The following is a 15,083-nucleotide window of genomic DNA, read 5'->3' on the forward strand; positions in this document are numbered from 1 at the left end:
TCATTAATTGCCTTTAAAAGCCACATTGTCGACAACCCACGGTCTGATTGAATCCCAGCCTGAATCCATGTTTTGGTTGATCTAAAGCATGAAATAGTAATGAGGCTTCTATATCTTGAACAAATTTGTATATGGAAAATTATGTCACATTTTTTTTCCTTCCTAGCTGTGCAGACAGTGCTGGTAGATGGATGACTGATGGATTTTAGAGTGATATAATACGACGACATCTGCATATGTGTGCATATGCATGAGTGTGTGTTCTGACGTGTCACTGGCTGTGTGTCTACAGGTGTCCACAGGAAACTATAAGCGCCAGGTGCATGAGATGCCTTCTGGGAAAATTGTGACAGAACAGACTGTGATTGACAGGATCACCTGGGCCACCTGGACCAGGTAGAAAGATTAGTTGTAGTCACTGGAATTCAATCAAACCCACATACTCTCTAAAATCAAAACTGAGATCCATATTCAGTAAAGAACGCAAGCACTGCACTGTAACACTATTGAGATATTGCGTCAACAATGGGAGCTACACCTAACAGCTCACTCTGGTAGGGACATTGCAATATGGCAAGCCAAAGCAATACAAATACATTGCTGGTTCAACTTGTTTGAGCTTTAGGCTCGTTGAAGCCATCTGGACACGTTTTTGTACGGATGTTTAGTGGGGCACAACCAGACATTGTTTTGTAGTTGTGTTTGGGTGTCTGTTATTGATCAATGGAATAATAGAGGCCAATCAGCACAGCTGTCACAGTTCACTTCTCATGAATAGACCCCAAACTCCCTCTAACATCAGTCTTCCCAAGGTTAATGGGTTAAAAATAGATTCTGCATATAAGCAGTTATTATTAGGCAGCCTGGTCTCAGAGCCATACGAAAAATACTTTACGTATTTCTGAGCACTTCCAAGACGTATTATATCTACTAATAGTATAGTTACTTTAGACAGAAACAAAGTAGGGAGGTTGGTTAGAGAGGGTGGATGAGCGTAATCCGCGACCGTCTAGCAATCCAAAGGCTATTCGTTCCGAGTCGGGACAACAGTAGCATTTTAGCTAACCCTTCCCCCAATCCTTATTCTGAACTTAACCCAATTCACCTAACCTGCTACGTAAATTCTAACATTTTATGGAAGTTATACTAACCTTTGTCATTAGTTCCCCTAACCGCCATAACGTAACGTAATATATCATAATAAGTCTCACCGCTTTACGTACATAATAATACGAATTGCCCTGAGACCAGGTTGTAATGGGAAACAAACTAATGTCTGGTTGAGATCTTTAGTAGTATGGAGGAATCCTTTTTTTTTCTTTCTATAGTATACATATGTTTTACTACTGAGGATAGAAATTTACTATAGTATTTCGATTGACGGATGAAACTCAAAAAATGGCTATTCTGTTGTGGAACAATGTCATCTCAGTATTTTACTGGCAGGCCTGTGGTTTTGTGCAGCATATTCTGCAGTCTGAGCATGGCTCCTCTCCCTCATTTCTTCTCAGTATCCTGGGAGATGAGGTGCTGGGTATCTGGCCACGGAATGCTGATAAGGCTGACGTCAACTGTGCCTGTGTCTCCCACACCGGACTCAACGTGGTCACCGGGGATGACTTTGGGCTGGTCAAGCTCTTTGACTTCCCATGCACTGAGAAATTTGTGAGTGCTTCACTTCATCTCAACAACATCACTGTGATATATTTTTTTAAGCTATGTACAGTGGGGCGAAAAAGTATTTAGTCAGCCACCAATTGTGCAAGTTCTCCCACTTAAAAAGACGAGAGAGGCCTGTAATTTTCATCATAGGTACACTTCAACTATGACAGACAAAATGAGAGAAAAAAATCCAGAAAATCACATTGTAGGATTTTTTATGAATTTATTTAGCAAATTATGGTGGAAAATAAGTATTTGGTCACCTACAAACAAGCAAGATATCTGGCTCTCACAGACCTGTAACTTCTTCTTTAAGAGGCTCCTCTGTCCTCCACTCGTTATCTGTATTAATGGCACCTGTTTGAACTTGTTATCAGTATAAAAGACACCTGTCCACAACCTCAAACAGTCACACTCCAAACTCCACTATGGCCAAGACCAAAGAGCTGTCAAAGGACACCAGAAACAAAATTGTAACCTGCACCAGGCTGGGAAGACTGAATCTGCAATAGGTAAGCAGCTTGGTTTGAAGAAATCAACTGTGGGAGCAATTATTAGGAAATGGAAGACATACAAGAACACTGATAATCTCCCTCAATCTGGGGCTCCACGCAAGATCTCACCCCGTGGGGTCAAAATGATCACAAGAACGGTGAGCAAAAATCCCAGAACCACACGGGGGGACCTAGTGAATGACCTGCAGAGAGCTGGGACCAAAGTAACAAAGCCTACCATCAGTAACACACTACCCCGCCAGGGACTCAAATCCTGCAGTGCCAGATGTGTCCCCCTGCTTAAGCCAGTACATGTCCAGGCCCGTCTGAAGTTTGCTAGAGAGCATTTGGATGATCCAGAAGAAGATTGGGAGAATGTCATATGGTCAGATGAGACCAAAATAGAACTTTTTGGTAAAAACTCAACTCGTCCTGTTTGGAGGACAAATAATGCTGAGTTGCATCCAAAGAACACCATACCTACTGTGAAGCATGGGGGTGGAAACATCATGCTTTGGGGCTGTTTTTCTGCAAAGGGACCAGGACGACTGATCCGTGTAAAGGAAAGAATGAATGGGGCCATGTATCGTGAGATTTTGAGTGAAAACCTCCTTCCATCAGCAAGGCCATTGAAGATGAAACGTGGCTGGGTCTTTCAGCATGACAATGATCCCAAACACACCGCCCGGGCAACGAAGGAGTGGCTTCGTAAGAAGCATTGCAAGGTCCTGGAGTGGCCTAGCCAGTCTCCAGATCTCAACCCCATAGAAAATCTTTGGAGGGAGATGAAAGTCTGTGTTGCCCAGTAACAGCCCCAAAACATCACTGCTCTAGAGGAGATCTGCATGGAGGAATGGGTCAAAATACCAGCAACCGTGTGTGAAAACCTTGTGAAGACTTACAGAAAACATTTGACCTCTGTCATTGCCAACAAAGGGTATATAACAAAGTTTTGAGATAAACTCTTGTTATTGACCAAATACTTATTTTCCACCATAATTTGCAAATAAATTCATTAAAAATCCTACAATGTGATTTTCTGGATTTTCTTCTCTCATTTTGTCTGTCATAGTTGAAGTGTACCTATGATGAAAATTACAGGCCTCTCTCATCTTTTTAAGTGGGAGAACTTGCACAATTGGTGGCTGACTAAATACTTTTTTGCCCCACTGTAGTTACTGAATCCATAGAGCAGACATTGTTGGCTGTGGCTGCTCCAAATGTTTAATACTTCTTTTGATCCTCTGCAGGCCAAACACAAGCGATACTTTGGGCACTCGGCACACGTGACCAACATTCGCTTCTCCTATGATGATAAATATGTGATCAGCACTGGAGGACATGACTCCAGGTATGCAGAGCTTGTGTTAAGGCTTAACCACATGTTAGATGAATTACGTTATACAGTTGAAGTCGGAAGTTTACATAGTTTACAACCACTCCACAAATGTCTTGTTAACAAACTATAGTTTTGACAAGTTGGTTAGGACACCAACTTTGTGCATGACACAAGTCATTTTTCCAACAATTGTTTACAGAGAGATGATTTCACTTATAATTCACTGTATCACAATTCCAGTGGATCAGAAGTGTACATACATTAAGTTGACTGTGCCTTTAAACAGCTTGGAAAATTCCAGAAAATGTCATGGCTTTAGAAGCTTCTGATAGGCTAATTGACATCATTTGAGTCAATTGGAGGTGTACCTGTGGATGTCTTTCAAGGCCTACCTTCAAACTCAGTGCCTCTTTGCTTGACATCATGGGAAAATAAAAAGACATCAGCCAAGACCTAAGAAAAACAATTGTAGACCTCCACAAGTCTGGTTCATCCTTGGGAGCAATTTCCAAATGCCTGAAGGTACCTCGTTCATCTGTACAAACAACGCAAGTATAAACATATATAAACACAGCCATCATACCACTCAGGAAGAAGATGCGTTCTGTCTCCTAGAGATGAATGTACTTTGGTGTGAAAAGTGCAAATCAATCCCAGAACAACAGCAAAGGACCTTGTGAAGATGCTGGAAGAAGCAACAGGTACAAAAGTATCTATATCCACAGTAAAACTAGTCCTATATCGACGTAAGCTGAAAGGCCACTCAGCAAGGAAGAAGCCACCATTCCAAAACCACCATGAAAAAGCCAGACTACGGTTTGCAACTGCACATGGGGACAAAGATTGTACTTTTCGGAGAAATGTCCTTTGGTCTGATGAAACAAAAATAGAACTGTTTGGCCATAATGACCATTGTTATTTTTGGAGGAAAAGGGGGGAGGCTTGCAAGCCAAAGAACACCATCCAAACCGTGAAGCACGGGGTGGCAGCATCATGTTGTGGGGGTGCTTTGCTGCAGGAGGGACTGGTGCACTTCACAAAATAGATGGCATCATATGTGGATATATTGAAGCAACATCTCAAGACATCAGTCAGGAAGTTAATGCTCTATCACAAATGGGTCTTCCAAATGGACAATGACCCCAAGCATACTTCCAAAGTTGTGGCAAAATTACTTAAGGACAACAAAGTCAATGTATTGGAGTGGCCATCACAAAGCCCTGACCTCAATCTTATATAACATTTGTGGGCAGAACTGAAAAAGCGTGTAGGAGCAAGGATGCCTACAAACCTGACTCAGTTACACCAGCTCTGTCAGGAGGAATGGGCCAAAATTCACCCAACTTATTGTGGGAAGCTTGTGGAAGGCTACCCAAAACGTTTGACCCAATCTAAACAATTTAAAGGCAATGCTACCAAATACTAATTGAGTGTATGTAAACTTCTGACCCACTGGGAATGTGATGAAATAAATAAATCATTCTCTCTACTATTATTCTGACATTTCACATTCTTAAAATAAAGTGGTGATCCTAACTGACCTAAAACAGGGAATTTTTACTAGGATTAAATGTCAGGAATTGGGAAAAAACGAGTTTAAATGTATTTGGCTAAGGTGTATGTAAACTTCCGACATCAAATGTAGATATTCTACAATGAGTAGTAGCATTAAAAAGTGATTTCAGACAGGTCTGATTCAGAGTTATGATTTTTTGTTGTTGTTACTGATTGCTGTATTGTCTTCCTCTTTTTTCAGTGTCTTTGTGTGGAAATGCCTATAAACCAGAGTCTTTTCTCCACAACCATGCATTCAGACTCCTTAGCCTAACGCAGTAAGTCTTGGATTCTAACAAGAATGCAGCCAGGATCCCAACGCCTCAAGTGTCTGGCTACGGTCAATATTTTGCCTGACATGCTGCAACTATGTCTCCCCATCCACCTGTGGGGGAGAATGGGGTGCAATACGCTAATCACTAGTATTAATTCAAGTCTAAGCATTAGGCAGAGCAGGTAGCTCTTTTTCTAACAGGAAATTACTTTGAAGCAGATTTTTTGCCACTAGAAAATGGTGGATTTTCTGTCTAAACAAGAAATTACCATTTGTGTTTACATTCTCATCTGCTTGTAATGAAGGACACATGAAAATAGGTTGCCACGCCAGCTATTGATTTAAATTTAAACCATTGATAATGGCTGGGATTCAATCCGATTGTGTATTGTTGACAAGGGGGCTCTTAAAGGCAATGTTCCCGCGCTTGCGGAGATTTAATTCACAGTAAATGCTGCAAATGTCAGCTCAATCTGAAATTACCTTTAAAACCTCAAATCTAAACCCCGTCTAAGCCGGGGGGGAGAGATAACATATGGAATTTTTTAATATGGTAATACCAATGATTATTTAGCTATTAGATATGTAATTTTAAGACCCATTAAGGTATAAAAACAATATATATAAAAATTGGATGAAACATTGACTTTGGCATTACTGCTATTTGCCAATAGAAACACATTTAATAACAGATTCACTACATGGAACAACAAATAGTCCCCCAAAAATCTAAAGGAAGATTGTTTTGAAATGTCTGCCCAAAATCTGAGATAAGAAAGATCAGGAAACTATATATATTATTTTTTTAAATGTACATGTATTTATCACCCTTAGTTTAGTGCCTAAAATATCTTTTATATCTAAAATATATACTTCCATTCATCTTTGTAACTGGTACCGGGGACCTTCAGACGAGTCTTGTGAGCATCCTAAAGCAAAACGGAGAATACCATCCTGTGAGTATCATCCTTCAATAGAGTGGTCATAATAGTTTGTAGGCCAAACCATTCGGACACTAGACATTTTCGTTTTGTGAGAAGAATGATTTTCGGGATGTCTCATGGTCTGACAAAACAACGCTCTAGCTCTGCGACCTTTCACCGCAGATAGGGAAGGGCGATATCGGTGGATGCGGTGGATTGAGACGCAACGAATGCAAAAAACATCTAGTTTAAACAGACGGATTTTGATGGGGATTCTTTTTATGTTAGTAAGATTTCCACAGGGCGCAGAAATTGTAGGCCAAGGGTTACATTTTGCATTGTCAACAACGCTTCAAGAATTGAATCCCAGCCAATGTAGAGCAAAAAAAGTTGTTTTCCCATAACTTATTTGAAAGAGCCTTTTCCATTGTTGAACATTATCAAACTTAAGTGCCTTTATGAATATTTCTACTGGTCTTATATTTTTTTGCAATTTCAGTTGAAATAATTTTGTACATGTCTGGTGCTATTAGATTGTAAACTTTTACTCATTCAATATGCAGAAAAGGGCATTGCTTTGCTGCTGTTTAAGTTAATGCATAAACATCCAAAGTATGATGACATGTAATATAGTATGTTAATAGCTAATGAAAATATTTAAACGTTACTCAGTGATCTGACGTTCAATGTTCAGCTTGTGAACGTCACAGAAATGGCAGTGAGCATTCTTATTTTGTCAATGTTACTTACACTTTGTGGAATATCTTGGTGAAATGTTTTTCCATGTAACCATAGTGAAAAGAATGTTCAGATCTAATACACTGAAGAATACTGTTTTAATCCAGATTCACTTCCAGTAAGGGATTTCAGTGGTACTTCAAGGGGTGGCTTTAAGGTGAAGTGAAATTAGACAGTCTAGGAGTGACCTGTCACACCAAAGCCGACTATGCAGTCTTACTCAAGCCCTGGTCATCTTTCCATTCTTCTGTGTTCGTCTGCTGTTGAACTCTTTGCCTCACCTTGCTGTATTTAGTCAATCTCACTGTAACGTTTAGCTATTGTGGCAGCAATATCTCAATATTGTTACTATGTGCATTCTTTATAAGTATGAATTCATGTTCCCAGTTAAGTCATTTCGTTTTTGTACAAGACTGTCTAGATATTGTTTCATATTATTTGTATCATATTGTAAATTACTCAAATATGCTCAAATGCATGAATTTATTTTTTAATCAAAATTACATCTTTGTAGAGTGAGGCAAAATTATTGTATGAATGACAATCATGGTTGTTTTATACCAATTTATTGTAAGTGATTGTGTGCCAACATAGATGTACAAATGTTACGTATATGGAAAGATTAAATGAAAATGTATACAAAAATCGTAATCATTTGTCCAATGAAAGTTGAATAGTTAGACGGGGGTATCACTCAAAGGGCATGTTGAACTTTCGGTGGTGGTTCAGACATTTTGCTTTTACCTTAAGATGAATGCACAGACTAAGTCACTGAATAAGACCATCCGCTAAAATCACTCAAATGTACAAAATGTAACTTCAGACTAGGTTGAGACAATGGCAATTCTTGTACTGTTAGTATTTACAATGTACTAGCATTCCTACATGCTAGTTAGAAAAGCATTGAGTATACTGTAAATTCCTATTCAACAAAAAAGGTGAAGTGACATCCAAGCATTTAAAACATGCCCAGGATAGGAGCAAGGGGTTGTTCAGGCAGAGCTATAGTTTCTGCAAGTGTTTGCTTTTGAACTTTTCTATACCCTCCATTACCTACTGAGAAATAAACACAGTAATTCATCTAGAAGGTTTATTGTAATTGTTTATATTTCACAATGCATTCCACAAACAGAAGAGTTCATTACAATTGTATGAAGTAACATTCACAATTACTTGCATAAACAATGCTTGAAGTTACCAAGTAACATAATTTTGCAGCTTTAGATAGGGTCCACAGACAGTGTTTCATTTTTTTCATCTTAAGTTGTTTGTAAACGTGTTCGAGTTTAACTAGGCAGCTGCATGAGGTGAAATGATCATTAAATGCTCTAATTTTTTTAAAGTTCTAAATGTTTCTAACTAGAAATACTCAGAAGCATGAAGTGCTATGGAATAGCGCCCTGCTGGTATTAGACCATCGCCAAGCACAATGACACACATGTCAAGCACACGCAAGAGTCACTGAAGAGAGCTAGAAGCTTTGAAACTACAGTCGATCAATAAAACAGTAAAATCACAAACACCAACTTCATCATACCAAAAAAAAACAGGTTTCCAAAGTTCTCCCTCTTACAAAAAAAAAGAGACAAAGCAATTCCAATTGTCTGAACACTGCGTCAAAGAACAAATGAACCAGCCCATGGAACACAATTTCCTTTCAACATCCATCACTGGTCATGTCCAAGTGCAAGATTAAAATATATATATATATATTTTACATATTCCAACTAGCTTTTTGAGCCAGATAGCATGGTATGGTCAAATTAGTTAATCAAAAGGTGGCAATACTTGAGCTATAGAATACTGATAATCCAGGGTGTTTCAGGGAACACAAGGAATTCTGAAATGAAGAGATTGTGAAAATAACAGTGCTGCATACCACCTTACACACCACCCATGCCCAGTGCCACCCACCCTCTCAAAGGACTTCAGGGACTGACCGGCATTTCTTTCTTCAGTCAGCCTTCACACGCTTCAGTCCAGGGACTTTGGCCTGGACCCTGAAAGTGGAAAGAAGCAAAAAGCTTTAGTTAAAAGATGTTGATATGCTTAAAAAAATACTAAAATGAAAGTGCTCATTCTGAGTAAAACACCCTTCTACAAATACCTCAATTCAACATAGGGCCTACTTTATCATACAAGGGTCAATTATGTAGGCAGGAGTGCAGACATGTAAAAAATAACATACAACACCAATAGTTTAAAAAACGTAATACAAATCCAGCCAAAGGTTATTAGCAGATATTACAAAGTACATAAATATAAAGTGGCTATGTGTTTGGGTAATCCAATTCTGGTTCTGAATGAAAATTCATTCTGAATACAAGGGCTGGGTTCTTGAGGTTTGCATGTTGTGTAAATGATTTATAATACAATTGAATTCTTGCAGAACCTTTTAAATGGTAAAATGATGCAATATGTGTCTGATAAATGTTAATAAATTGTTAAAATCAGTGGTATAAGAGGGATTTCATTAATTTGTCATCAATTGGAGATTCACATTTTTTCAAAACTATTAGATAATTTCCTTGCTTTGTTGGTACAGGATTTTAAACGATAAAGTCGGATTAGACTGCTATTCGGCAGTATTGAGACCCCTTCCCCACATCGTTAGTCTAAAATTGATTACATTAATGTTTCCTTAATCTACACAATACACCCCATAATGACAAAGCAAAAACAGTTCGAAATGTAGCTAATTTACTTTAAAAAATGTAACACCTTTACATAAGTATTCAGACCCATTGCCATGAGACTTGAAATTGAGCTTAAGTGCATCCTGTTTCCATTCTAGCCATGCCCCAAAAGTTCCCTGTGCCTGCACCACTTACTCATTGCTAGCTCTAGCCTGTCCTGAGAAACCACTGCACTCACTGGGAGTCTGGGCTGCGTCACACTTATGCTGCACAGAAGTTAACACACATATATATATTTTTTACACCCCTTTTTATCCTCCCCTCAATTTCGTGGTATCCAAGTGGTAGTAGTTACAGTCTTGTCTCATTACTGCAACTCCCGTACGGACTCGGGCGAGGCGAAGGTCGAGAGCCATGCGTTCTCCGAAACACAACCCAACCGCACTGCTTCTTGACGCAATGAACATCCAACCCGGAAGCCAGGCACACCAATGTGTGGGAGGAAACACTACACCTGGCGACCTGGTCAGTGTGCACTGCACCCGGCAGGAGTTGCCGGCAGGAGTTGCGAGTGCACGATGAGACAAGGATATACGCTGTGCGTCGTCCCATGGGCCTCCCGGTCGCGGCCTGCTGCGACAGAGCCTAGGCTCGAACCCAGAATCTCTGGCAGCACAGCTAGCACTGCAATGCAGTGCCTTAGACCAGCTTACAATACAATAAGATACCGGTAGTAGCTTGCTTGAAATCAGAATGCAAAATAGTCATTTTCAAAGCGGATCGTCACCAAAAATGAATTAACTTAGTCTACCCCGCCTCATCTCTCCCAGTCAAGATATTTTCTTGAGCGGAGTGTGTAAATGTCATGGGCCTTAAAAAGAGGCAGCGTACACATTTATAAAAAGACTAATGCTATTCTACGCAAATGTTGAGTGTAATAAAATAAGTCAAACAGAAGGCAAACATTTTGTCACCCCATGAAAATCAGCCAAAACAAGCTAAATAACTCAATGCATGTACATCCTATTGAATATACATTCACCTGTATTGTGAATATGCCTAGGCTACATTCATTTACCCAGATTATCAGAGATTTACCATTCAAATAAATCAGTGTTATATAGATTGATTTTAATTTATGCATAAATTAATCCATTATACACTCAATTTGGCTTTGGTAAAAAAGCTATTGAACTTTAAAAAAGGCCTGTCTGGATCAAGTACCATTGTGACTTTGGCCAATATGCCTTTTTTTGACATAGTATCGGGGTGATGTTGAATTGAACCGTATACAAAATCTGAATGGTGAAAGACCCATTGAAATCCCTTAGAATGTATGCGTTGCCACCCTAGGGTCATGAACTATTCAAAGCAAATTCATAACCGATTATTCCAAAACAAAATACTGTCAAATTTGAAAACTAGGTGGATATGTAAAATAAGCATTTTCATTTCTGTATTTTTCTGATGGCCAGAGAGACATTGGAACTTAACAGTTCATGCCAAACACATGCACCATGTATACAAAAGTTGTGGACAACCCTTCAGATTAGTGGATTTGGCTGTCAGGAGGGGGGATAATGGTTCGGGCTCCCGAGGTCCATACCTCGCTTTTTGGTACCCTTCCCCAGATTTGTGCCTCAACACAATGCTGTCTCGAAGCTCTACAGACGACCTCATGACTTGGTTTTTGCTCTGACATGCAATGTCACCGGTGGGACCATATATAGACAGGTGTGTGCACACATTACCAAATCAATTGAATCTACCAAAGGTGGACTCCAATCAAGTTGTCAAAACATCAAGGATGATCAATGGAAACAAGATGCGCCTGAGCTTAATTTCAAGTCTCATAGCAAAGGGTCTGAATATTTATTTTTAATTTGCCTTGTTCAGGGGCAGAACAGATTTTTACCTTGTCGGCTCGGGATTCAATCTCGCAACCGTTCGGTTAGTAGTCCAACGCTCTAACCACTAGGCTACCTGCCGCCCACAAATATTTGGAAGATGCATCTCTCATTACATCACTGCCAAGATAATTCTATTTGATCCACCACAATTTATTTTTCAACAGCTTTTTAGGACTGCAGACCTGGTTGTTCAAAGAGTTTTTGGGATACCTACTTCCTATACATTTCTCCTTTGCATTACAACACTGCCAAGATATTCACATTTTGTCAACCAGTATTTACTTACGTTGCAATAATGTCTTTGACCCGCTTGTTGGCCATCCCCACATAATGGTCAATCTGTACCTAAAACACACAAAACAAAAATCATTCTAGTGAAAAGCTTAGGTACAATATTAAACTTCCATTTGACTTTGAAGTCAATTGATCAAGATTTCAGTTTAGGTGCGAATGTTCTATGCTTCCCTCGTCAGATCAACATATTTTTCATACATTTATCAGCAAATAACAGCTCATACCTTGTACTTCTCATAGATGATGGGGAAGCTGAACATTCCAACCAGACCTGGAGAGAGGGGGAGAAGGTTGACACCTCTGTCAGTAAGCCACTATGTCTGTATACAGATTTAATATTGTATGCGAGCAGAGCGCCCAATTTGACTGGAGCTAAATTCCGAAAGGCTGGAGGGTCTGCCTTCTCGCACGCTCTAATTTCTCTCCAGTAGTGCTCACGTCACGAGGTCAGGGTAATCAGGCCCAGCATGCATTTGTAGTCTTGTGTGCTGCTATAGCCCCTTGCTTTACCTGCTGTCGGATTACACTAAATATTTTAATAAACTGATAGAACACGTGCTAAATCAAGGTGACTTACAAAGAGAAGGACCAAGATGATAAGGACACTGATGTCGTGTTCACAACTAAAGAATAATTGTGAAATCTGTTAAGACACGTATCCCAAAAACATGATTGTGTACTTACTATGTGCACATGCTAAAAGGGAACAAAGTGGGTCAGTGTGTGTCATGGTAGCAAAGTACACTGCTCAAAAAAATAAAGGGAACACTTAAACAATGTAATTCCAAGTCAATCACACTTCTGTGAAATCAAACTGTCCACTTAGGAAGCAACACTGATTGACAAAAAATGTCACATGCTGTTGTGCAAATGGAATAGACAACAGGTGGAAATTATAGGCAATTAGCAAGACACCCCCCAATAAAGGAGTGGTTCTGCAGGTGTTGACCACAGACCACTTCTCAGTTCCTATGCTTCCTGGCTGATGTTTTGGTCACTTTTGAATGCTGGCTGGCGATGCTTTCACTCTAGTGGTAGCATGAGACGGAGTCTACAACCCACACAAGTGGCTCAGGTAGTGCAGCTCATCCAGGATGGCACATCAATGCGAGCTGTGGCAAGAAGGTTTGCTGTGTCTGTCAGCGTATTGTCCAGAGCATGGAGGCACTACCAGGAGACAGGCCAGTACATCAGGAGACGTGGAGGAGGCCGTAGGAGGGCAACAACCCCAGCAGCAGAACCGCTACCTCAGCCTTTGTGCAAGGAGGGGTAGGAGGAGCACTGCCAAATCCCTGCAAAATGATCTCCAGCAGGCCACAAATGTGCATGTGTCTGCTCAAACGGTCAGAAACAGACTCCATGAGGGTGGTATGATGGCCTGGCGTCCACAGGTGGGGGTTGTGCTTACAGCCCAACACCGTGCAGGACGTTTGGCATTTGCCAGAGAACACCAAGATTGGCAAATTCGCCACTGGCGCCCTGTGCTCTTCGCAGATGAAAGCAGGTTCACACTGAGCACATGACAGACGTGACACAGTCTGGAGACACCGTGGAGAACGTTCTGCTGCCTGCAACATCCTCCAGCATGACAGGTTTGGCGGTGGGTCAGTCCTGGTGTGGGGTGGCATTTCTTTGGGGGGCCGCACAGCCCTCCATGTGCTCGCCAGAGGTAGCCTGACTGCCATTAGGTACCAAGATGAGATCCTCAGACCCCTTGTGAGACTATATGCTGGTGCGGTTGGCCCTGGGTTCCTCCTAATGCAAGACAATGCTAGACCTCATGTGGCTGGAGTGTGTCAGCAGTTCCTGCAAGAGGAAGGCATTGATGCTATGGACTGGCCCGCCCGTTTCCCAGACCTGAATCCAATTGAGCACATCTGGGACATCATGTCTCACTCCATCCACCAACGCCACGTTGCACCACAGACTGTCCAGGAGTTGGCGGATGCTTTAGTCCAGGTCTGGGAGGAGATCCCTCAGGAGACCTCCGCCACCTCATCAGGAGCATGCCCAGGCGTTGTAGGGAGGTCATACAGGCACGTGGAGGCCACACACACTACTGAGCCTCATTTTGACTTGTTTTAAGGACATTACATCAAAGTTGGATCAGCCTGTAGTGTGGTTTTCCACTAATTTTGAGTGTGACTCCATGGGTTGATAAATTTGATTTCCATTGATCATTTGTGTGATTTTGTTGTCAGCACATTCAACTATGTAAAGAAAAAAGTATTTAATAAGAATATTTCATTCATTCAGATCTAGGATGTGTTATTTTAGTGTTCCCTTTATTTTTTTGAGCAGTGTATTTATAAACTAAAAGTCTGATCTTAAACGTTCATTTTTGTCCTACTATCTATACAATAGGCCATAATTGATTAAGCCCAGCATGCCTGCCTGGCATATTCCCACATTCAAGGAGCTTTTCGTTTTGATTGGGTTATTGCCTAAACCTAAGTCTACCCATTACAACAAAAAAAATACATATATATTTTTAAAACTGCAACTCTGCCCAGCCAGGCAGGCGTGGAAGTGAAGTGTCAAAAATGTCACAAAAAGCCTTTATGCTTAAGTCTCCAATTATCAACTTTTTCAAATGGTATCTTACCTAGAATAAGGAGTGTGAGTCCGTTGAACAAGGCACCAACATAGGTGAGAATCCACATCAGCACAGCAAACTGGATGGGAGAAGAAGGATAGGTTTTATTTCAGTCTGTTCAGAACACTCAGCCTATTCATGGGTTGCAGCATGTTGTCACAATATTGTTTTGAACATTCGTTTTAAGACCAGCTGACCATACTACTCCATAGTCTCAATTGGTGCTGATTAAGATTATCTGAAGTGCATTACTGTGGCTTGGAAACACAATGACATTTCAAAATGTAGACAAATTAGTAAGAAGTTTCTGTAATCATTGTGATGTCTCCAGAGACTTTAGATGCAGTACAGCTTCAGCTAAGATTGAGGGGAGAGCGCCGACATTCTACCTAGCTAATGTTGGCATTGTTAGCCATTTCTGATGAACTCTGCTAGCTCATGGCAACATCGCCATCTTAAACTTAACGAAATCATGATGGCAAAGTTGTTTTCTACTAATTAGTCTACTTAAGCAATGTCGACGTATTTACAGGCCATTCGCGTAGATTTGACGAAGTCATAAGCCACTGTTCTGAAAGACTTGGCATTAACCATCTGTAAGAAATCAATATGCGGAGGCATCTGTAGAACGTTGAGAACTATGGCAACGACGCGACCGAGTGA

General features: G+C 40.6%; 2 protein-coding genes across 7 annotated transcripts in view; one reads left to right on the plus strand and one right to left on the minus strand.

Annotated features, from left to right (window-relative positions):
- Window positions 1–8,191, plus strand: part of LOC109898880 (echinoderm microtubule-associated protein-like 6) — a 91,438-nt gene extending 83,247 nt beyond the window's left edge. Inside the window, exons 38-41 of the mRNA XM_031835606.1 lie at window positions 293–396; window positions 1,512–1,665; window positions 3,407–3,507; window positions 5,252–8,191. Of these exons, the coding sequence (XP_031691466.1) occupies window positions 293–396; window positions 1,512–1,665; window positions 3,407–3,507; window positions 5,252–5,276 (384 nt within the window). The 3' untranslated portion in view covers window positions 5,277–8,191. The remainder of the gene's footprint in view (window positions 1–292; window positions 397–1,511; window positions 1,666–3,406; window positions 3,508–5,251) is intronic.
- Window positions 8,069–15,083, minus strand: part of LOC109898879 (reticulon-4) — a 34,884-nt gene continuing 27,869 nt past the window's right edge. For all 6 annotated transcript variants that reach the window (XM_031835603.1, XM_031835602.1, XM_031835601.1 and 3 more), the window contains 4 exons: window positions 14,430–14,499; window positions 12,049–12,095; window positions 11,817–11,875; window positions 8,069–8,984 (listed from right to left, as the gene is read on the minus strand). In XM_031835603.1, coding sequence (XP_031691463.1) covers window positions 8,939–8,984; window positions 11,817–11,875; window positions 12,049–12,095; window positions 14,430–14,499 — 222 coding nt within the window. In that variant the 3' untranslated portion in view covers window positions 8,069–8,938. The remainder of the gene's footprint in view (window positions 8,985–11,816; window positions 11,876–12,048; window positions 12,096–14,429; window positions 14,500–15,083) is intronic.

The sequence above is a fragment of the Oncorhynchus kisutch genome, linkage group LG11, assembly GCF_002021735.2.
Source record: "Oncorhynchus kisutch isolate 150728-3 linkage group LG11, Okis_V2, whole genome shotgun sequence".
Classification (NCBI taxonomy): Eukaryota; Metazoa; Chordata; class Actinopteri; order Salmoniformes; family Salmonidae; genus Oncorhynchus; species Oncorhynchus kisutch.